The sequence below is a fragment of the Ovis aries genome, chromosome 9, assembly GCF_016772045.2.
Source record: "Ovis aries strain OAR_USU_Benz2616 breed Rambouillet chromosome 9, ARS-UI_Ramb_v3.0, whole genome shotgun sequence".
NCBI lineage: Eukaryota > Metazoa > Chordata > Mammalia > Artiodactyla > Bovidae > Ovis > Ovis aries.
In genome coordinates, this window is record NC_056062.1 from 90,670,332 (window position 1) to 90,695,342 (window position 25,011).

The following is a 25,011-nucleotide window of genomic DNA, read 5'->3' on the forward strand; positions in this document are numbered from 1 at the left end:
GTTCGTTCATTTATTCCCTCATATTTTAAATTAGCAACAGTATATTGAGCACTTATTATGGGCAGAGCACCGTCCACGTTTGCCTTAAGCAGGCGCCCAGGAGGAAGACACAGGCCCCGGAGAATTCACCTCTGTCTTAGAACGAACGGGTTGCGGACATGCCGGCACTGTTTCCTACCAGCTCGTGAGCCGCGTCCTCGTCGAAGTCCTCCTCCACGCCGTCGGTCAGCTCCTCCCCGTCGGCGTCGGGCGCTCCCTCTGCGGGCTCCTCCGCGGAGTGGTCCGCGTTCTCCGACACACACTCGTCCTGGATCAGCTCGAGACTCGCTTCCAGCTGCTTCTTCTGAGCTTCTGGAGGAGGGGGAGAAAGCAGACGACCGCTACCTTGGGGTGCTCACGAGCCATTGGATAAACCATGAAAGAGCAGCCTAGGAAGGGTCAGTTCTGCACTACGAAGGGTGTGAGAAAGACAAAGTCATGTTAAGCTCCAATTAATTGAGTTGCGTAAACTACTTCATACATAGGCATGTGGTTACGTGTAAGCATATTATGTGTTACAGAATTAGAAAAGTTTGGGGAATCCAGAGGGTCTGTGTATACAAAGAAACAAAGATTTACGTAAACAGATTGATCTTTCTGGCTATACATAGTCCTTTCTGATAAGGACATTTTCTCTGAGGAGAAAATACAGCAACAAAAAAGGGGGAAATCAGATAAAGCATAGAACTTGTTCACTCAAGGAAGAACTTGTCATTGATAAGTCCAAACCCAAGTGAAAAAGAGGGAAAAAGTGCAAAGGCAGGTATGTTGACAGACAGCACGTCCATGTGACCAATCCTTTGATATTTTATTCTAAATTTTGTTGGTAGATGTGATTAACTGCAATGGTTAAAATTCCGAGGGGTTGGAGAGCTGGGTTCAAGGTCGAGCTTCGTCACTTACCAGCTTTGTGATTCTTAAATGATCAACCCTCCTTATGCCTCCGTTTTCTCACCCCCACAATAGGGGCAGATACTGCTTCAAGTAGTGAATCCAAGTGCTTAGAATAGTGATTTGCGAATAATAAGTGCTCAACAAATGAAGCTACATTCTACATAAGTAGAACTCTTTCTAATACCAGGGTGTGCACATTCCATTAACAGAAATTTGCCCAAGTGGGAACTATGCAGACAACAAAATGATCATTTTCCCTAGTGGCTGGTTTTCATCTTTTGTGAAAATATCAAGACACATCGAGTGCTGAATAAAGGAGACCTTTCTTAGGTACTTCCTTCTTTTATTTCCATGTGTACATAATTATCCCTAAAACTGGCTGCTTTTCACTCGTTTTGACTATTATTATTTGATCAGATGGTTACCCCAATATTTGCTTTGAGTTTTAAAAGATGTTACATTTTGAGTGGGTTTATATTTTATAGCAGCAAGGATAGTTTATAGGGCCAAAATATTTTGGGGGTATTCATTCCTGGACTCTTTCATAATATGGGTTAAAAAAGAAATAAACATTGTCATATACATTTTGACTCAGAACAAATCTTTGCAAATATGTAAATCAACAAATGGATAAACATTATGTACAAATAAGCAGAGATCTTCCTCTATAAATAATTTAAAATTTCAATAATAGTTACTTATGAAATATGGGTGTAATGTCAAGGAGATATCGTGGGTTCAGTTCGACCATTGCAAAAAAGTATATATCAAAAATAATGCGAGGCACATGAACTTTTTGGCTTTCAGTGCATATAAAAGCTATGCTTACACTATAGTCTGTTAAGGCGACAACAGCATTATGTCTAAAAACAATGTACATACCTTAATTAAAAAATACTTTATGGCTGAAAAATCGTAATCATCATCTGAAGCTTCAGTGAGTCGTAATCATTTTGCTGGTGGAGGATTTAAATATTTCAAGAAACACCAAGATGGGACACAAAGACATGATGTAAGCACATGCCGTAGGAAAAATGGTGATAATGCCTCTAAATGAGTTTTTGCATTTTAAATCTTCAAGTAATAAACTTTATGAATTGAAAAGAAGCCAGAAGCGTTGTGCCCTGGCCCTGCTGCACAGGACAGACTACTAGTTCCAGCTTAGTTATTCACCAGTGGAATTATGCGCAGAGGATTGAGTCTGTTTTAGCTACTTGGTCGGGCCATACAAACATATTAAGCTGACCTTTCCTCAAGTACCAAAAAGCTTTCAAAATAATATGTAGATTATGAGGATAACGAAGTTTATATTTAGGAAGTGTTTTGCAGACTATGGAGGACAACATACATGTGTATTGTTACATATGAAAAGGCATGCTTCTCATTGTGAATGTGTCAAGACAACAATAACAGAACTACCAAGTCTGAAACAAGAAGCCTGATAAGACCAGAGAATAACAGTGAAGAAACCTGTGGGACTGAGGCTGTTCAGAAGAAAAGAACTGACTGATTCAACCAAGGCTAAAAATAATTAGTAGGGGCATTTAAAAATGACAAAACGTTGGCACTTTCTCTTCACATTTACTTTACATGGATAGATGCGGGCTATATATTCCTTGATAGATTTTTAAAACCAATTTGTTAGCTTCAGATTTTTCCGTGTAACGATATAATGATGTAAACTCTGCTTTGAAAGCTATACATTTTATCTTCATTTGCATATCTGAATGTTCTGATGGAAGCAAGAGGCATAAATTCTCCCCTTTTCTCTGACATCTAAATAAATTTTACATAGAAAGTCCTATGATCACTACAAAGTGGTTACTGTTGAAGCTAACCAAGGTTTTTTTTTTCCTAAACCTACAAAATTATTATTTTATTTCCAAATAGGTAAATAGGTTAAAGAAAAAAGAAACTTTAATCTAGAGAAAATAACCTAAATATCTGGATTAAAAGAAAGGTAAATTAGGCAAGAGATACAACCAAAACCACAGTGAACTTAACTGTTACTGAAAATTGCGAGATTTTATTCGTCTCATCTCTCTTCACATATCATTGCTTTCTGCAGTTCCAGACCATTAATTGAGGCTGACCAAGCTACACACATATGACTAGTATCCGCTGAGAAAACACTATGATGAAAAACAGAGTTACCGTATAATCCACTCCTGATTATATATATAATCCCACTCCTGAACGTATAGCCAGAAAAGATGGAAACTCTAATTGGAATTGACACGTGCACCCCAATGCTCACAGCAGCGTTCCTTTCAATAACCAAGACATGAAAGCAACCTAAGTGTCCATCAACGAATGAATGGATAAAGAAGAAAATGAACGGATAAAGAAGATATGTCTCACACACACACACACACACACACACACACACACACTGCAATATACTCAGCCATAAAAAGAATGAAATAATGCCACTTGCAGCAACATGGATGGACCTAGAGATTATCAGACTAAGCGATGGAGTCGATAAAGAAAGACAAATATCGTACGATATCACATATTTGAAATCTAAGAACAGTACAGAGGAACTTATGTACTGGGTTAGACAAAAAGTTTGCTCAGGTTTTCCAGTAACATCTCATGGAAAAACTGGAACTTTTTGTCCAGCCCAATACAAACAGAGAAACAAACTCACAGACAGAAAAATCTGTGGTCTCCAGAAGGGAAGGGAGGCGAGGGATACATCAGGACCAGGGGGTTAGCAGATATAAGTTGTCATATTTAAAACGGATAAACAACCAGGATTTACTGTATGGCACAGAGGACTATATTCAGTATCTTGCAATAACCTATAGTGGAAAAGGATAGAAAAAAGTATGCATCATTTTGCTGTAGACCTGGAGCTAACACAATATGAAAATAAACTATAGTTTAAATTTTGGAAAAAGCTAAGATGGGCAGACTAGTGAGAGCACAGGAAAGCTGGACCCCTCTGGCATCTGTCCCACCGTGTGCTCCACCCTGCTGCATCTACAACACCATCCCTTGGAGGGCACATGGGCTTGCTACTCTGGGTCTCCTACTCTTTCTCCTAAGTTTGTACTTATCACCTGATGCCCTTACTTCTAGCCACTTTTGGTCACTACGATGCTTGTTCCAATGCTCTGGCTCTCCAATCCTGGTGTTGGCATTTTAAGACCAAAGGAAAAAAAAAAAAAGAAAGAAAGAAAAAAAATGAAGGTTTGGGATTGGATAACTATTGTTTTATTAAAAAATGTTCCCAACCTTACAACTTTTCCAAGTGCCAAACTTTCTTATTTTAAATCACTGTGCTTATTCTTTTGTTATCATACATAAATGGGCTTCTGGTTGAAATTCACATTCTATTGGAAATTCATTTGATCTGGCATCTCTGTTTCTTCTCTAATGATATCAGAAATATTTGTTCTTTAAGAATTGCCAGTTTTTGATATTGAAAGTTTATATATATATATATATATATATATCCTCCCCTCCCCTAGAAAATCTCTGTCACAGAGTCTATGCAGGACCAGATCTTGGAGCTGTGTAATTCTCGTTTGGCTTTGCATAACAATATGATTCAGTTATCTTTGGAATCCAAGCTGACTTTCCTGATCTTCTTAGCTGAATACAATCCCTTCTCCTTTGATTAACCAAAGCTTGGATCAAATAGTTCTCCTGTTGTCCTCTCCTTTTCTCATTAGTGTTTAAGCTTCCTTGAAACTTGAGCTATTGCTTCAAAAAGTCATTGTCACACTCTAAGCGGATAATAAAGATATTGATCTTTTGTAAATGAAAAATGCAATACAAGTCAGTTATCAAGAAATATTTTGATGTGCTCTGCACCCCTCACTGAATGCCTCATACACAGAAGAGAGAAGGTATTAGAGATAATATAGGATTTGAGATCCACACATTTGCTAATTCCTAGTTCTAGTAATTTTCTTTTCTGAAAGATGAGCATAAAAATAGCATCTTTCAGAGGGTTTCAGTGTACTCAAGTGAGGAAAAAGAAGTGAATATGTTTTTAAATAAAGGCCACACAAACATGTTACCTTAGAAGGTTCCAAATAATTATTGAGTTGAATCTGTATTGATTGCTTAATGGCTATAGATAAATTGTCCATGGCAAAATAATTCATCACTACTGATCATTAAGAATTATATATTACAAAGACAATTTTGGCTTTGACATGGTCCCTTAATTTCTGTTTAGACAGATGATGTTTTAAATTACTCTGTTTTGTGTATTAATATGCAATATATGTGTAACTCCTCTGATGACCTATTTCAAAGGCAGTTGTGCATTAATATAGCGTATTGCAAAAAACCCTGTAACATCCTCATTCATCCACTCATTAATTTGAAAGCTAAATGAATGGGAGATATTATCTGAGTTGAGAAAAAAGGCTTAATTGATTCATAGGAGTTCAACAGACATATAATCAATATGTGCTTTAGTAACGTGGTCATCACAAATTTTTGTCATTATCACTGGAAAATGTTATAATCACTAAATGGCGATAGGTTTCATGAAAAAAACACACATGAAAGCTTATCTTGTTCATTAAACTGCTGGTTCACAATAAGCAGTTTTGATCCAGTTACTATATTGCTGAAATAGAAAGAAAGCAACCTATTTTTTAAAATAATGATCTAATTTTACTTCTACTAGAAATGAGTAGCTTAGTAGTAGTTGGAGGCTTTTAGTTTATTCTTAATGTCATAGCAGTCTATTTATCTGCAATTCTTTTTCTACTTATTTTTACTTTTTATTGTAGTTGTATGTGTATGCACGGGTGTGTGCACTGATATCTCTACTACTGAAGTTTCTTTGGGTCAGAAACATTTTTATAGATTTTTGTAACTTGGAGCCTTATGTGCAAATTAAATATTTGTTGAATATATTCCTGAATTTTTATGGAACTAAAAAATGGAAATAAATGCTTGGACATCAAATTGTTTTCACAGAGTCAAAGTGATTTTTGAATTTGGCACCGTGGTAGCAACAATATAAATTCAGCAAGAAACTAAAAGAAACCTCCTTGCCACATTCTACACAAGAGCCCCACACCGCTAAGGCAAAGTTAACTGCGGAGTGTGAGAGCGTCTCAGAGAAAAGTTGTTCATGGTTATCCTGACAGGTCTTGAGGAGAAAAATAAACTGTGAAGACTTCAGGTGGAGGTGGGCTGCCTTTGAACACTGGTGTCCGGGAGTCCTCACTGACTTTTCAAGTCAGAGTGAGTGTGACCACAACATTTCTTTTTGGAGAAAAGTGAGTTAGTTTTAGATTTTTTAAAAGAATATGTCAGGAGCCAAAAAGTTCACAGCTTGTGCCTAAAAGGTATCTCTCTCTGCTGCTGCTAAGTCACTTCAGTCGTGTCTGACTCTGTGCGACCCCATAAACAGCAGCCCACCAGGCTCCCCCATCCCTGGGATTCTCTAGGCAAGAACACTGGAGTGGGTTGCCATTTCCTTCTCCAATGCATGAAAGTGAAAAGTGAAAGGGAAGTCGCTCAGTCGTGTCTGACTCTTCGAGACCCCATGGACCGAAGCCTACCAGGCTCCTCTGTCCATGGGATTTTCCAGGCAAGAGTACCGGAGTGGGGTGCCATCGCCTTCTCCGAAGGTATCTCTTATATTATATAAATTATGAATTCCAACAGAAAAAAAGTTCATTTTGGCTGCAAGTTAGCAGTCGCTTACAAAGCGCTGACTATGGGACATTCATTACCCTTAGGCACTGAAGCATCCTGAAGGGCAGGCTTATTTTCCATTTCCCAGAGGGAGAAAGTGAGGCATGCAGATGTTCGGGAAGGTGGCCACAATGAGCTGGAATTCCCATCACAGGTTGTCTGACTCCACAGCCTGGGTTGCTTTCTAACATAGCTCAAGAAAAAGGCCTAATTGAACACACTGGGTGAGTGCTGAATCAAAAGCCAGACAATTTTTTTAGGCTTAATTTTTTTTTTTAATTTTAAAATCTCTTATTGAAGTATAATTGGTTTGCAATACTGTTAATCACTGCTGTCCGGCAAAGTGATTCAGTTACACACATATAACACAAGTGTGTCAATATACACTCACAGTCTTTTTTAAGAAGCATTCTTTTCTACTAGGGTTTATCATAGGCTAAAAGTTGGCTTAAAGCTCAACATTCAGAAAATGAAGATCATGGCATCCGGTCCCATCACTTCATGGGAAATAGATGGGGAAACAGTAGAAACAGTATCAGACTTTATTTTTTGGGGCTCCAAAATCATGGCAGATGGTGACTGCAGCCATGAAATTAAAAGACGCTTACTCCTTGGAAGAAAAGTTATGACCAACCTAGATAGTATATTCAAAAGCAGAGACATTACTTTGCCAACTAAGGTCCATCTAGTCAAGGTTATGGTTTTTCCTGTGGTCATGTATGGATGTGAGAGTTGGACTGTGAAGAAGGCTGAGCGCCGAAGAATTGATGCTTTTGAACTGTGGTGTTGGAGAAGACTCTTGAGAGTCCCTTGGACTGCAAGGAGATCCAACCAGTCCATTCTGAAGGAGGTCAACCCTGGGATTTCTTTGGAAGGAATGATGCTAAGGCTGAAACTCCAGTACTTTGGCCACCTCATGCGAAGAGTTGACTCATTGGAAAAGACTCTGATGCTGGGAGGGATTGGGGGCAGGAGGAGAAGGGGATGACAGAGGGTGAGATGGCTGGATGGCATCACAGACTCCATGGACGTGAGTCTGAGTGAACTCCAGGAGATGGTGATGGACAGGGAGGCCTGGCGTGCTGCGATTCATGGGGTCACAAAGAGTCGGACACGACTGAGCGATTGAACTAAACTGATTGAATGTCACTCCTGGGGCGGCAGGGACTACTGCAATGAAGCAGAAGCCTGTTTCTTGGTCCTGTGTATAAAAGCTGACATCTGCTAACCCCACCCTCCCAGCTCACCCTCCCCCAGCCCCAGTTCCCTTGGCAAGCACAAGTCTGCTCTTTATGTCTCTGTCTGAGTCTGCTTCATAGACAGGTTCCTTTGGGTCATATTTTAGAGTCCACATATAAGTGATACCATCTGTTGTTATCTTTCTTTTTCTGACTTACCTCACTTAATACGAAAATCTCTAGTTGCATCCATGTTGCTGCAAATGACGTTATTTCGTTGTTTGGGCGGCTGAGTAGTATTTTATTGTGTATCTATCTATCCATCTATCTATATATAGACACCACATCTTTTTTCTCCATTCATCTGTCCATGGACATGCAAGTTGTTTCCATATCTTGGCTATTGTGAGTAGTGTGTCTACAAACATGTGGGTGCACGTACCCCTTGGAATTATAGTTTTGTCCAGATATATGCCGAAGAGTGGGATTGCTGGCTCATGTGTTAATTCCGTTTTTAGTTTTCTGAGGAACGTCTATGCTGTTTTCCACAGTGGCTGAACCAACTTATGTTCCTATCAACAGTGTAGGAGGGAGGAACCAGGTAATTTTAAATACAAGAATGAAGAAGTCTGCTTAGGGATACATGTTCACTAAGCAATGGCTATCAAAGGAAAAGACGTGCAAGTGACAGGTAAATACTTCTGTTTAAGGAAAAATGCCTCAGGCTCTAAAAAGCCTTAAAAGGAAAGAACTTGATACTGAATTTCAATCTTCACACTCAAATACTTTTCCTGTACATCTCATTCTATTTCAAGACACATATATGATCTAGAAAACAAGTTAAAATTGTTGGGATTTATCTTAGAAGCATTTTTATTAAATTCAGTTTGCTGTAGAGCTATTATCATTAATATAACTCTGAAAATTGGTTGAGTTGGCAATTACATTTTTTGAAATGCTGGCTTAATTGCTAGCTAATTGCTAGCTGAATTGTGCTTAGCAGATGGTTGGAAAGGATGTTGACATAAAACAGTCACATTACTCATCAGAGTCAGCTAGTATCCTGAAACCATTGTTTTTGCATTGGAGTATAAACTATATTTTTTAAAAATTCTGCAACACCTGTATATAATATGAATTTAACTCAATTATTCCAGTAAATATCAATTAGAAAGATGTACATTTTATGACTGGCATTACTAATAATAACATAAATGAGCATTAAGGAAGTTATTCAAGAGGAATGCTTTTAGATTAAAATATTAGTTACATCAGTACATTCTGGGACAAGATGACCTCAAAGTGTTCACAAGAAGCACCCTTGATGGTAGAGGTAACCAAAAATTCAATAAAGTGATTAAAAAATCACTGAGCTACTGTTTGTTTAAATCCCACTAATTTTAAGGAACAGATATTATTTTACTCATTTTATACACTTTTATAAGGACCTTTCCAAATTTTTTACAGCTAGTAAGTCCTGGAAATTAGTTTCTTGTAGGATGCGAACCTGGCTCTGTTAATTTCCAAGACTGGGCCCTTGGATGTTTTAGCAGTATAAATCTATGTGTCCCATGGAAGATGAATTAGGGAGGAAACAAACTAGAATTGGAGAGAGCAGCTAAAAGTTCTTAAAAAACTAAGAAAAAGGCAACAGAGCATGTGAGTGGGCTTGGGTATTGGCAGTACCATTGGAAAAAAGGACAGAAACCGTATAGACTTAATTAGAAGCAGAAGACATTAAGAAGAGGTGGTATAAATGCATGGAAGAATTATACAAAACAGGTCTTCATACCCAGATAACCATGATGGTGTGATCACTAATCTAGAGCCAGACATTTTGGAGTGCAAAATCAAGTGGGCCTTAGGAAGCATCACTACAAACAAATCTAGTGGAGGTGATGGAATTCTAGCTGAGCTATTTCTAATCCTAAAAGATGATGCTGTGAAAGTGCTGCACTCAATAGGCAAGCAAATTTGGAAAACTCAGCAGTGGCCACAGAACTGGAAAAGGTCAGTTTTCATTCCAATCCCAAAGAAAGGCAATGCCAAAGAATGTTCAAGCTACTGCACAATTGCACTCATCTCACACGCTAATGAAGTAATGCTCAAAATTCTCCAAGCCAGGCTTCAACAGTATGTGAACTGAGAACTTCCAGATGTTCAGGCTGGATTTAGAAAAGGCAGAGGAACCAGAGATTAAACTGTCAACATTCACTGGATCATAGAAAAAGCAAGAGAATTCCAGAAAAAATTTCTGGGAAAGCAATAGAAACAGTGACAGACTTAATTTTCTTGGGCTCCAATCACTGCAGATGGTGACTGCAGCCAAGAAATTAAAAGACGCTTGCTCCTTGGAAGAAAAGTTATGACCAACTTAGACAACATATTAAAAAGCAGAGACATTACTTTGCTGCAAAGGTTTGTATAGTCAAAGCTATTGTTTTTCCAGTAGTCATGTATGGATGTGAGAGTTGGAACCTAAAGAAAGCTGAGCACCGAAGAACTGATGCTTCTGAACTGTGGTGTTGGATAAGACTCTTGAGAGTCCCTTGGACTGCAAGGAGATCCAACAAGCCCATCCTAAAGGATATCATTCCTGAATATTCATTGGAAAGACTGATGCTGACGCTGAAACTCCAATACGTTGGCCACCTGATGCGAAGAGCCGACTCATTAGAAAAGACCCTGATGCTGGGAAAGATTGAAGGCAGGAGGAGAAGGGGATGACAGAGGATGAGATGGTTGGGTGGCATCACTGGCTCAACGGACAAGAGTTTAAGCCAGCTCCAGGAGATGGTGAAGGACAGGGAAGCCTGGCGTGGTGCAGTCCATGGGGTCGCAGAGAGTCAGACACGACTCTCTGAGCGAGTGAACAGCAATCAGAAAAAAGAAGGTGTTGAGTAAAAAGATGCCAAAGGTCAGATTTTGCAATGCTAGTCATAGTAGGGTCAGAAGATGATGCTGAGGTTGGCAGTGTGGATGACAGGATTTGTTACATGGTAATGTGACAGAAGTCGGACATGGAAAGAAGTGTGTATTTAGAGGAGAAAGGAGTCCGCTCTGAAAGGCTATGACTGTGCTGTTACAGAGAAAACCTTGCTGTTAGCCTCTGCGTGACTGCTCTTTGACAGCCTTTATTCTGACTATGGTCCTGACTTCCTTTTTCTTAGAGCATTTACTTTAGAATCCTTCCAACTGCGGATTCTTTCTATGCTTCTTTGAAGTGTACATCTTTTTACAAATCTGGCATGTCTTCTAAAGACCTGGAGGCCTCCCTTTGAAATGCAATCATCGGAAAAAGATGGGATGACTCCTGTCTCCTGGTCTCCATGGACCAACAGGAGCCTGACTCATAGACTCAGTCAGCAAACACAGGTGGCCTCATCTTATTGATCAGCCTCCCTACTAACATCCTCCAATACATTTTTATCATTGCACCCTTGCATTTAAAAACCCTCCTGCCTTTTGTTTCAGTAGAGCTCAATTTCCATCCCCTATTGCAATAGTCTTTTTTTTTTTAATTCCAATAGTTTTGACCCTGACCACAGCAGTCTCGAGTGAAGTCTTCCTTGTCATTTTTAATGTGTCCAGTGACACTTATCTGATGGATGTCACAGGATGTTTCCAAGAAGTAGCTGGGAAAGTCCTGATCCATTTGCTAAAGATAACTCAATCTCATCTCCCTCACCCTGTAAATTGGGCTTCTTGAAAACAACTTTTGTAGTTAAATATTTCCACAAGATTTGTTAAGAAAAATAGCAAGTGCCACTTGCTTCACCATTCTCAGCTCTTTAAGGGCTTTGTATTTGCAAAGCTGTTCTGTTAAAAACTTGGCTTTGTTTCCCAAACAGCATGTTTCTATTGCTACCTCTTGATTAAGTTTTATTCATTGTCTACTGACATCAGCCTTGGGAGACTGGAGACTCAGTTCTCCGTCTACAAGTCCCCACTTCCCATCTCCTCAGAGAGCTATACACTAGATTAGATCAGTTTTCAGTTTTTGCATAAATTTAACTATGTAAATGCTTTGGGAAGCTAAGCTGTTAGTATATAATGAGTAATTTTTTCTTTCCCAAACAGTATTTTACTTTCTTTGGAGGTAAAAGAAACATCCATTTCCTTTGGGTGTCTGCGTGTTGTTAACTTAATTCTCTACGTGCTTCTATGCCTCTTTGACTTGTACAAATGCTTCTGTAAACTTACCTGCTCCTCAACCACAATGTGTGAGTCTCATCTCAATGAATTCACTTCCCCACCTATTAGCCACTGGACCCATTTCATCCTCTTGACAAAGTCTCTCCCAGAACTTCTGAACTGGTCTCCCTGGACTTAGTTATTTCCAGGTCTCTTTCTTAACTCCTATGCTAGACTCTTCCTCACCATCCTCCTGAGGATTCCCTTTGCCTTCGGTTTCCTTGCTTTGGGAAAATCATGCTTTTCCCTTTTAGAGTTTAACTCCTTGCTTTGGGAATTAGGTATAGAACTACAGCCTGCAAATACTCTTCTCTCAGAATTTTTAGGGCATGTTTTCATTGCCTTCTAGCTTTTAGTGTGGCTGCTGAAAACCCCGTTGGCATTCTGATTCCTGCTTCTTTATATAAAACATTTTCTGTCTCTTTTCCTTGCTGTCTCTCTGGGAGCTTGTAGGATCTTCTCTTTGGCCCCATGTTCTGAGATGTCGCCGTTTCTTGCTTTGATGTGCACCAGTTACAGGCACTCAGGGGGTCCTTTCAGTCTTGTTGGCTATGTTCTTCAGTTTTGGTTAACTTTTTCCCTGAAAAACTTTTTTTGGATGATCCTTCTCCTCTTTCTTTCTGAAGCCCTGTTTTTTAGATATTTATCCAGTAATTTCCATACCCTTCCCTTCCTATTTCCCATCTGTAGTTTCTTTTGTATTGTCTGGGAGAATTTCCTGAAATTTGTCTTTCAATTCTGTGTTATTGATTTGTGCTATCATATGTTAATTTCTAAAACCACTTTCATCTGCCTTTTAAATACTGAGTTTTAATCTTGTGCTCTTATTTCATGAATGTAATGTCTTCTCTTTCTCTCTGAGGGTGTTAACCAGCGGTTCACTGTTTTATTTGGAAGTTTCATTCTTCCTGCTCAATCTGATTCCTCTGTTTTTTGTTGTTGTTGTTGTTGGTTTTTTTTTTTTTTTGGTTCTTTGTCTCTTCTCTTTTGGTATTTGCTTTTAATGTTAAATGCTTTCTGCCATCTGGTGAACCTTGTCTGCTCATATTAACAGTATTAAAATATGGATGGATAGTTTTGTAAGAATAACAGGATCTTGTTTCTGCAGGGTGATACTGTTTCCTTGGCTTGTACCCATGCCAATGTCTTTAAATCTTTTTTCTTAAGCTGCTCATATTCCCAATTAAAACCTCTTCCAGTGGCCTACCAGTAGTCTGGAAGGGGAAAAGAATTCTTGGAATTTCTAGAGTAACTGTGTAAACTTCTATTTTTCTCCCTGTTATAAACTGCCTTCAAATTTGTTAGTTGTCTATTACATCTGAAATTTGTTGTTTTCACTTTCTTAGAGGAAACTTCTTAGGGCTTCTAGTGGACCAGGAAGAGTTGGGAATGGTGACATAGAAATCTGTTTCCTAACAGATTTTTAGCCATTTATACCCTCTTTTCCATAGGAATATGATAGCTTTGATCCTGAGCCTTTTGGGAGTTCTGTGGTTAAAACTGGATTCATTTCTAGGATGTGTTAAGTCAGGCAGAGTTCTCCATCAGCTTTCCAGCTTCTAAAATTTTGTTCTCATTCTCTTTTATGTCTAAGAATTTTCTTTTTTAAAACCTAGACATTATTTTAATGCAGTATCAGGAGGGAGCAGAGTTTAATTCACGTGTGCAGTTCAACATCTGTAACCAGACACAAGACCAATGTAACCCAAAGTCTAAGTGATAGCAGTCGGGTATTCAGAACAAAACCAGTAGTCACATTATAGGCTGCAGCAGCAGATTACCTCTGGAGAGACATTTTCCACTCTGAGGACCACAGTGTGCAGTTGATAAACTAGAATGACCAGAGAAAGGGGACGGCAGTGGTTCAAGATCCAACACTAAAGTACAGGAGAAGCAGCTGAAACAGTTACTGATATTTATCCAGAGTCGACAAAGGTCCGTCTAGTCAAGGATATGGTTTTTCCAGTGGTCATGTATAGATGTGAGAGTGGGACCATAAAGAAAGCTGAGTGCCATTCAATTCACGCTTTTTAACTGTGGTGTTGGAGAAGACTCTTGAGAGTCCCTTGGACCACAAGTAGATCCAACCAGTCCATCCTAAAGGATATCAGCCCTGAATATTCATTGGAAAGACTGATGCTGAAGCTGAAACGCCAATACTTTGGACAACTGATGCAAACTACTGACTAATTAGAAAAGACCCTGATGCCAGGAAAGACTGAAGGCAGGAGGAGAAGGGGATGACAGAGGATGAGATGGTTGATGGCATCACTGACTTGGTGGACATGAGTTTGAACAAGCTCCAGGGGTTGGTGATGGACAGGGAAGCCTGGCGTGCTGCAGTGCATGGGGGTCACAAAGAGTCGGACACAACTGAGCAACTGAACCAAACTGATTCAGAGAAGAGAAGGCTTCAAAGTTCTTTGACAAAAATTTGAATGCAACTAAGTTGAGTGTCTCTGGCCACTTATACAGACTTCCTATTCAGAAGTTTTGGAAGAGTTACAATACTACAACTCTTTTATGTATTTAATTGGCCATTATATTCACAAGAAATTAGACACTCAGCTTGGTTTCAGAGGGCATAAAAGGACACACAAACCAAATGCAAACAAAGTTTATTTCAGCTCAGTATAAGGAGCACTGATGCATAAATATGTGGCATTTGTTTGTAATATTCTAATTTTTGGACATTATTTTTTTTAATCTACACTTTTTACCAAATATATTCAGTTCAGTCACTCAGTCATGTCTGACTCTTTGTGACCCCATGGACTGTAGCATGTCAGGGCTCCCTGTCCATCACCAATTTCCCGAGCTTGCTCAAACTCATATCAGTCGAGTCAGTGATGCCATCCAACCATCTCATCCTCTGTCGTTCCCTTCTCCTCCTGCCCTCAATATTTCCCATCATGAGGGTCTTTTCAAATGAGTCAGCTCTTCACATAAGGTGGCCAAAGTACTGGAGTTTCAGGTTCAACATCAGTCCTTCCAATGAACACCCAGGACTGATTTCCTTTAGAATGGACTGGTTGGATCTCCTTGCAGTCCAAGGGGCTCTCCAGAGTCTTCTCCAACACCACAGTTCAAAAGCATCAATTCTTCGGCACTCAGCTTTCTTTACACTCCAATTCTCACATCCATACATGACCATTGGAAAACCATAGCCTTGACTACATGGACCTTTGTTGGCAAAGTAATGTTAGGAAGCAAGTAAATTGGTCTGGTATTCCTATCTCTAAGAATTTTCCACAGTTTGTTGTGATCCACATCGTCAAACACTTTAGAGCAGTCAATGAAACAGAGATAGATTTCTTTATGGAACTCTCCTGCTTTTTCTGTGATCCAATGGATGTTGGTAATTTGATCTCTACTTTCTCTGCCTTTCCTAAATCCAGCTTGAACATCTAGAAGTTCACAGTTCACGTACTGTTGAAGCCTGGCGTGGAGAATTTTGAGCATTACCTTACTAGTGTGTGAGATGAGAGTAACAATGTGGTAGTTTGAGCATTCTTGGGCATTGCCTTTCTTTGGGATTGGAACCAAAACTGACCTTTTTCAGTCCTTGGCGCTGCTGAGCTTTCCAGATTTGCTGGCATGTTAAGTGCAGCACTTTCACAGCATCCTCTTTTAGAACTGAAATAGCTCAACTAGAATTCCATCACCTCCACTAGCTTTGTTCATAAGTGATGCTTCCTAAGGCCCATTTGACTTTGCATTCCAGGATGTCTGGCTCTAGGTGAGTGATCATACCATCTTGATTATCTGGGTCATGAAGATCTTTTTGTATAGTTCTGTGTATTCTTGCCACCTCTTCTTAATATCTCTTGCTTCTGTTAGGCCCATACCATTTCTATCTTTTATCAAGCCTATCTTGCATGAAATGTTCCTTGGTGTCCATAATTTTCTTGAAGAGATCTCTAGTCTTTCCCATTCTATTGTTTTCCTCTATTCCTCTGCATTGATCTCTGAGGAAGGCTTTCTTATTTCTCCTTGCTATGCTTTGGAACTCTGCATTCAAATGGGTGTATCTTTCCTTTCCTCCTTTGTCTTCAGCTTCTCGTCTTTTCTCAGCTATTTGTAAGGCCTCCTCAGACATCCATTTTGCCTTTTTTCATATACCAAATGTACAGGCAGGATGAACTTATCCTACGGGACTGAAGTGTGACCTCTCTAATGGTCAGCTTTAATGCGTAGGACAGGCTAGCTATTTTCATTGGAATTGTCCAAGTGAGTCTGACAGGTCACACATGAGGCCTACCACTGAGAATAAAGTTGAATTAAAGAATGCCTAATTGCCTTTTCATATCAGAGAGTCTTTGCAGGGAATTTGATTTTTTTTAAGAGGTCACTGTCCATCGTATGGTGTTGTCTTTAGTTTTACTTCGGTCTCCTTTTACCTTTTACGATCACTTTGCATCACTATGTAAACCACACATAAACTGTACTCTTCGTATCAAATTATGTCAATTTATGACTCTCTTTTAAAAGGATCATCTAGAAAGGACAATTGGAGGCCAAACTGATATGTGTTATTTGTTGTTTATAATAATCCATAGTCACCATATTCCAGAGCAATGTTATTTGAATTATTCAAGTAGGAAAAAAATAACACTTGCAGAGTGGATTCATATTAATCATGATTTAAAAGCTAGACCATATGTTTGAGGCCATAATCCCTTCCTCTAATTTTCATTTGTGGGGCCTGAGACCTAGAGAAGTTAAATGACTTGCTAAATCATGCCTCGTGCATAGTACACAGTGCTTGAAGAGTTAGAAAAGTTAGTGAAAACATGACCTTGTTCTGAGGAAGTTCATATCTTCAAAGGAAGAGACAGGATACCGTGCAAACATCTATTATCAGCAATTTAAGGCATAAAAAATCCAAAATGATGTCATAATAACCTCATTACAATTACTCCCGATAGCTTAGGATTTCATACAAAAAAGAAAAAAATGATCCTATGAAACTTGAACTCAGGACAAGTTCCATGCTGTGTGGCTTTATCCTGCATGTAACCCTCCATATCTGCTGCCACTATCCTAAGCTGGAAATTTTCATCATCAGATGGAATAAGTTGGAAATGTGAGGTCTATAAAAGAGCAATAGTGAAGAGTGAATGTTAACTACTGAATAACTGGCCTGCAACCAAATAAACAATAAAATGAGTATCCCCTTAAATTCTGTAAGGAGGTATCAGGCACTTAAAAAGATTTAAAATATTTCTCTCCACTTTCTATCATGTAGTACAGACACCAGGCAACCCTGATTTCTTTTCATGAAAAAAATTTAGAAAGTGATCATCTTAACTCCATAAATATGAATGTTGTTCAGGAGACAATTACTAAGAGAATGAAATTACAAATTAAATAATTCCATTTTCTTCCTACATGTTCAAGTAGGAAAGACAGAAATATCAAAGGCTTAAGCCTATCATTTTAAAGATAACTGCCTTGTGACTGGGAAAGTTGAAACACATACAAAAATAAGGTGACAGCCTTTCATGAAAAGAAAATTCAAGCTTTGAATTTTAGTGTCATGTTTATAGATGATCTTCTAAGAAGATATACGGAAGGTATTTTTCATTGCAGGAAACTGGAAGTTATAATATGATGGAATAAGGATCACATTTTTCTCTTTGAGGTGATTTATATTTAAATGAGTTCTCCATAATCCTTTAAACTGAAGTGCAAATTGGTTATCAAAGTCCTTTGCTGTAAGGGTTGTTTTACATAATAACGAATTTCACAGAAGTTCCTCAAAGGGAAACATTGATTTAGGCAACATCAGGATATTTCAGTTCTGGCAACGGTTTGGATTAGTGCCATAGACAGCAGATAAAAAACTTTCTGAAATCTAAATTTCTCCATTAAGAAGTATAGGCAGCGTATCTTTTCTCAATAGAAAATGTGACAGAAATTTGTAATAAAAATGATCTTATTTTGTCTATTATTTATCTATCATTTCTCCTCCACACTAACTCGATAAAAGTTAATGAGAATCTAGGTACCTGGCTTATGATTTAAAAAACTGGTGTCAGAGAAGTAAGAAGTATTTGTTTCCCTATATATGCTTACATTTCTATGGACACTAAATGGCTCCAATTATGAAGCATTTATTTTGGGCTATAAGTAACTTACATTTGCTACTTGACTCCCTTCTCGCAAGGTCAGGTAGCCATTACTGGCCTCATCTGATAAACGAGAAAACGGAGGCGAGGTGGCGTGTGAGGATTTGAACCACAGGACACCTCTCTCATCCATTAGGCTCGACACCCCCTCAACACCGGCTTCATTTCTGAACCCTGCGTCTATAATCACCGGAAGGTCGGTGCTGGTCCCCTGCCCAGTGTCACGGGCAACAAACAGGCTGGATCTCATCACCGGTTGTTACCTAGGGAGCCTCACTGCAGGCAGATCCTGAGCAGAACCTGAGGCTGATACCTCAGAGGAGGCACTCCTTTCCCTCACCAGACCTAGCTTGGAGACTCTAGGTCTATCACCAACCATTCATGTGGTCATGGAAAAGTCACTTTACTTCCTCGGGCCTTCCTTTTCTCATCTGCAAAATGAGAAAGCTGGATTCGATGAGCGGTTTTCAAAACTGTCTTGCTTAATTTTGAAAAGCGAAGCTCTTTCAGCCAATGAAATCTTATGATGAATTTCAACGTATAAAAGAGACGCAGCTGGAGCCACACTATTTGGAGAAAGGGCTGGGTTTGGAGGAGTCGTGAGTCCCTCTATCTCCCAGGTCTTCTTTCAGCCCTCAGCTCATTTTCAAGGAGCTTCTGAGACATCAAAGACCTAGCAGAAGGCAATTTGCAATGTACGCTCTAGCTCATCTCCAAGTTTACGCCAGTTCTGTTTAAAATGTGTAATTTTACAACTCTCGGTTGCCATATTAAAGGGTATTAGACTAGGGAACTCAAATTGGCACTCTGTAGCCACCTAGAGGGGTGGGATGGGGTGGGAGGGCGGTTCCAGAAGGAGGGGACACATGCGTACCTGTGGCTGATTCATGTTGATGTATGGCAGAAGCCAGCACAATATTGTAAAGCAATTATCCTCCAGTTAAAAATAAATAAATAAATAAAGAGTATTAGCATGGAACTAGGGTCAGGGCTGATATTTCAAAGAGAAGACATTAAGCTAAAGAATCAAGTCAAATGAAATGGCCTTGGGTGGCCAGGCATATCGTTGATACTGACATCCTGAAACTGAGTTCTGAAGTTTTGTGGAGTTGTAGCAGTTCAAGAGTGGGACTTTACAAACATGGCTTCTGAAATCTGTTCAATTTTGCTGCAGTTAATTTAATGAAATATGAATATAATTTTAGCCCTGATAGACTATTCCATTTACTGATTTAATTTTCTTAAAGGTCACTTGATATTGAGATATAAACCTTTAATATAATCCAACTGTTACTTATTAGCATCAAAATACTTTTCCTTTCCCTCTCTCTTTTAAAAAATATGAATTTTAGGCAACTTGGCTCATCTTCTTTAAAAAGGAAAAATCAGATTCCATCATTACAGTTCTAAGTTTAAAGATGATGTGTGTGCATCTGCTAAACACTGTTAGACTCAGCCAGCGTGCCTGAACCTGCTCTGTCTTGGTGACTGACAGGGTGTGAGTGGTTTGATTCCAACACGTCTGCGGCCACAGCTCTTTTTCACTTACCAGCCTCCGCCTTCTGCTGCTTCTCAATCTTCTCCAGGCGCCCTAGCAAGGAGTCAATTTTAGTTTTGATCTGGGTTAATTCTTTCTTGATTGTCTGCAACTCGTCTGATTTCACTGGAGAGGGGAGAAGGGAAAGAAGGCAGTAGAATGTCAAATGCACCATGACCCGAGTAGAACATAACCCACAGACACTCAAAATTTCCTCCACACTCTGTCACATTCCACAGGACACCTCTCAGTCTTATCTGTTTCTCGTTGCTTCCAGGACCCTGGAATACACAAGCAGTGGTTCTAGGCATTTGACCCTGAATCTTTTCACCAAAGGTTATGCAGTGGGACAGAAGAATCTGGAAATGATTTTTGCAATAACTAAATGATACTGAATTCGGTTCTGGCAAATGATAGGGTAAGTCTGTTCCATCAGATGGATTCAGATTGAGAAACGGTTAAATCATGACAGGTATGGTAATGCTGCTTTGAGGAACTATGTTGCAATATATGTTTCAGCAGCCAGTGGTAGTTTTAATCCAGGTCCCTGATGATGGACTGAAATCGGGGCATAACATTTATCCTCTAAAGAAAAATCTTTAACGCTAGAGAACTCTCTCCAACTTGCTGGACTTTTGGTATTTTCTTTTTTAAAAATTGCAGCAGTGGGTTGAACATGCCTCTTTTTAAGCCCTGTGGCTGGAAGGAAAAGAAATTCACTGAAGTTCCCACTGGTATTTTCTACAGTAGCAGTTCCTCTTCGAGGTTTTGGATGTTTAGTGGGACTAATTAAAAATGGGATTAACACAAGATTGACTATTTTTAATTTTGCCAAGTAAGGATGTTAAAAATAACAGCAAACATTCTACTATCAATAATAATAACAATTATTTTATAAAGAGATAGACTTAAGAAAAGGTCAGTTTCCTATTTAAGGACAATCGTTTCAATGAAAATTGCTTATGTTTATGAAAAATTCACTGCCTTGTTCTTATTTTCTCATTTCTCTGAGAATCACTGGAAACTCTGCCATGAACCCTTAGTAATAAGATCAAAGATTTTTAAAACTAGAACTCTAGAAGAGCTATACTTGTCTATGAGCTTTCATTAAGTGAGTTTTTGGGTGCCCATGCCTCAGTGGAGAGCTGGGCTTCAATATCTGGGGTGAGGATTTTGATGTTAGTCTACTATCCATCTCTTTCACTGTTCCTTTCAAGTTTATAATAATCTCGGCTGGATATTCCTAAAGAAATTGAGTGTTTAGTTTGAGTCTTTAGTCTTCAGGAAGTTTTGTAAGTAATAAAAAACTAAATGCAATATATGTTTGCTTGAAACAGAGCTACCTGTCAGCTAAGGCATATGATATAAGCTATATGATAAAGTATGCATCAATGTACATTAATTCCTCACCAGACTTTCTCCAATATAAACATGAAAAAAATTTCTATTATAAAATAAGAAATTTTCCATAACAAGAAAATTTTGATTTATGATCTAAAGTAATTTACAAAATAAAAACTGGAAGAATAAGTGACCCTGTAGAGAGTTTCTATTATGAAGAACCAGACTGAAAGGAGAACACAGTTTAAAATAGAGAATTACTCCTACGTCAATTATTTCCAAGACATCAAAGTGCCATTGTTGAATCTCGACTAAATTTGAAAATCATCATCTGTCATAATTGCAAATTGACTCTGCTTTGAAGAATGGTTTTAATTTCCTTTGATGGAAGTATGTCATGTAGTTTTACTTAAATCTATCAAACATGATAGAAACTATTTTGTCTTAAAACATTAGATGTTGGGCCAAGAGAAATAGGACTGTGGCTGGAGATTAATAGAATATATATTTTCAGTAAGTGGGGTCACTCCTCAGCCCAGAAATGAGGTTCACTAATTATCTCCTTAAAAAAGACATAAACAAATAAATCACTAATATCCCACTTAATAGAATGTCTTTTAAGATTGGAGTGATATTACTACAAAATTTGGGATTACTTAGTTAAGACGATTCAAGCTTAGATAAAACTAATGATGTAACCTGTCTTCTCCTCCCTGTCCCTATCCGGGAATTCCGAATCAGCCTTCAGCCCTGTGCAAATATCCCAGCTCCACTCTTGGGATGGTGAGCAGCAGATGCTCGTTAAAGTCTTGCAAATTGGGGCCTAGAAAATCTTGGCTGCTTCTTGAGCGACTGGGAAAGCTGTTGGCTTCGTGCCCTTCAGGGCTCTGCTCGGAAGAAAGCTGCCCACTCACCTGGCCTGAAGTCCTGGAGCTTCCTCTTTCAGTGGGGTTATCTGTAGGTGCGGTCTGGGTCTGGGCTGCTGTATCTGGTTTCCACATGATGCTCCTGAGACAAGCCATCTCTGTGTCCAATATGCCTTTGTCTGTAATCTTTTCTGCCTTGTTCTACTTTGGGAGGTGGGGCTCCTGTTAAGAATGTTTCTACTGAACCTGGGATTAAGCTCCTGCTTGTTTTTCCTTACTCTGCCAAAATAGATGTATATTTTACAACTACAGATTTCCAAATCTAAAATTTTAAAAATTTTGCAACTTAGATGTCAGACATATTTTGAAAACTTATAGTCAGTTCAGAATTGAGGAGTCTTAGGTGTAAAGCATCCCTGTCCATTTTCCTTTCTTTTTTTACCTCTTTCTTTTCCTGTCCATTTCCATTGAACTCTTAATTGGGTTTCTGCTTTTAGTTCATGTCGCCTCTTAAATAGTGAATGCAAAGTCATATATATAAAAGCCATAAATCCTCTCTATTGAAAACTTCTAGAATGTCCCAATTTCTATAGAAGAAAGACCAAAAGCACAAAGAAAGCTGAGCACCAAGGAATTGATGCTTTCGAACTGTGGTATTGGAGAAGGCTCTTGAGAGTCCCTTGGACTGCAAGGAGATCCAACCAGTCCATCCTAAATGAAATCAGTCCTGAATATTCATTGGAAGGACTGATGCTGAAGCTGAAGCTCCAATACTTCGGCCACCTGATGTGAAGAACCAACTCATTGGAAAAGACCCTGATGCTGGGAAAGATTGAAGGCAGGAGGAGAAGGGGATGACAGAGGATGAGATGGTTGGATGGCATCACCAACTCGATGGACATGAGTCTGAGTAAAATCCGGGAGTTGGCGATAGACAGGGAGGCCTGGCTCACTGTGGTTCATGGGGTTGTAACGAGTCAGACACTACTGACCGACTGAACTGAACTGAAAACATTCACCATTCTTCAAACTGGTCTTCAGGGTCTGCTCTAAAGTATGTTTCCAGGTATATATTCCATTGTTTATGAAAGCAATGTCATTTGAACAGAATAACTTAATGCTTGAGCTAATAGTGTGTGCAACCAGATAGGCTGATTTGCATCTATGTTTATTGGAGAATCACTTGTAATTACTAAGATTCAGGTTCCTTATCTTTAACTTCCACCCTTTACCCTAAAGACTTGTTATAAGAATTTAATGAAACAGTGTACATAAAGCACTTAGCATCATGACCAGAATATCATCAAGCAAAATACCTGATAGAAGCAGAAAATACTATTACTATTATTTACATACCTTTTCCAGCAGAGAGTCTTTCTTTTCTCTATTATGTCTATCTGCTTTTTGGAGCTTAGTTTTAATCTTACCTCCCCTATTAATTCTTCTTAGTTCAGCCCACTGGAAGGTGGATTTCTCATCTGCAATCTATTTAACAGCATGTCACATTTACTGCTAGACACTGTTAGGACCAAACTGGAGCCAGGACAGGCTCTAAGGCCTGAGGTTTAGTCTCTAGGAAGGCTGAGGCACTGGAAACTCCAGCAGGCAGTGTAGCTCGACCAATCAGAAAAATCCCTGTAGCCCCTCGCCCATGCCAAACCCGAGCCAATCCAGATAGGGATGCGAGGTTTAAAAGTCCCACACATGCATATGGTTTAACCAATCAGCTATGCTGTTACAGGAACAAAGAACCGTCTGTATAAAAGTAGATGTGATTCAGAGCTCGGGGCTCTTGTCGGATTCCACTGTGCTGGATGAGACTTGGGCCCTAACTCGAGCTAGCAATAAACCCCTTTATGCTTTTGCATTGCTGTGGACATCTTATTCTCTCAGTTTTGGGGACTCGGACTCTGGGCACAACATTTGGGGGCTCGTCCGGGATCCCTTTAACTGGGAAGAATAACACTCTCCCGGTAGAAGGGGTTTCCTCACTAGGAGGAGAGATCTCTGAACACCAGTGTTTTCTGGTTAAGTCCAGCGTAAGGCCGAGGCCCAGCATCGTGCTGGGGAGGCTGCTGGCTCTGTTTTCTGGTTAAGTCCAGCGTAAGGCCGAGGCCTGGCATTGTGCTGGGGAGGCGGCTGGCTCTGTGGACGTCCTGCCGGTAAGATACTCTCAAGGGGAGAAAAAGGTTAAAAAAGGGGGGCCCGGGAAGACCTAGTACTGTGTTTTTGGCTGATGTACATCTGTTGTCTGTTTGTTGCGTCTGTGTGAGTGCCGGCACTGTCTCTGCTCTTTGTGTGCTCATTTGGTCTCCTGTGTTTTTCTCTGTAATCATGGGACAAACAACTTCTACTCCTTTGTCTCTTATGACTGACCACTTCTCTGATTTTAAGTCTAGAGCACAGAATCTATCGGTGCTGGTGAAGAAGAAAAAATTAATAACTTTTTGCAGCGCAGAATGGCCAACCTTCTATGTAGGCTGGCCCTCAGAAGGCACCTTTGACTTGGGAACTGTACACCAAGTCCGAGATATCATATTCCCACTGCGGATCGGACACCCTGACCAAGCCTCCCCCCTTCCTTGGGTAAAACCTTTTTTTGCTTCAACAGGGATTTTCTATCCCTCAGGTGTTGGCGACACATGTAAGAAAGAACCCAAAGAATCTCAAGGAGCCTGAACCAACGGCGCCGCTATATACCCCATCTTGCAGGGGGAACTGTTAGGGGAAGCACACTGATTGAGACCGCCCCACCCTGGCCAGGCACCGTAGTAACCATTTGCATGAGTTGTTTTATGACAGGGGATCCTGATAAAGAATATGGAACTAATAAGCCTCCACCAACCGGAAGAGTTCAGGAAAGGTTTAAAGGAGATACCGCCTGTACATTGTGAGCCATGCGGCGGAACAGTTCTCCTGGGTTTCCTTACCCTGCTGCTCTCCACCCGGGTGCCCTTTCCCAATAAAATATCTTGCTTTGTCAGCACATATGTCTCCTCGGACAATTCATTTCCGAGTGTTAGGCAAGAGCCCAGTTTTGGGCCCTAGAAGGGGTCCCTCTTCCTGCAACAAATGGTGACTCTGGTGGGATTCTTCTTCACTGAGACTGACATCCTGACCACTCGGGGAACTCAGGGGCCAGCTTGCCTGCCAAT

The 25,011-nt window shown here is 39.7% G+C and overlaps 1 protein-coding gene across 7 annotated transcripts in view; it reads right to left on the reverse strand.

The window, feature by feature from the left end:
- Positions 1-25,011, reverse strand: part of RALYL (RALY RNA binding protein like) — an 821,188-nt gene that overhangs the window by 37,295 nt on the left and 758,882 nt on the right. For 5 of the 7 annotated variants that reach the window (XM_042254525.1, XM_060393531.1, XM_027973257.2 and 2 more), the window contains 2 exons: positions 19,662-19,775; positions 179-351 (listed from right to left, as the gene is read on the reverse strand). In XM_042254525.1, coding sequence (XP_042110459.1) covers positions 179-351; positions 19,662-19,775 — 287 coding nt within the window. The remainder of the gene's footprint in view (positions 1-178; positions 352-19,661; positions 19,776-25,011) is intronic. The other 2 variants (XM_042254526.2, XM_060393532.1) reach the window with 1 other exon arrangement.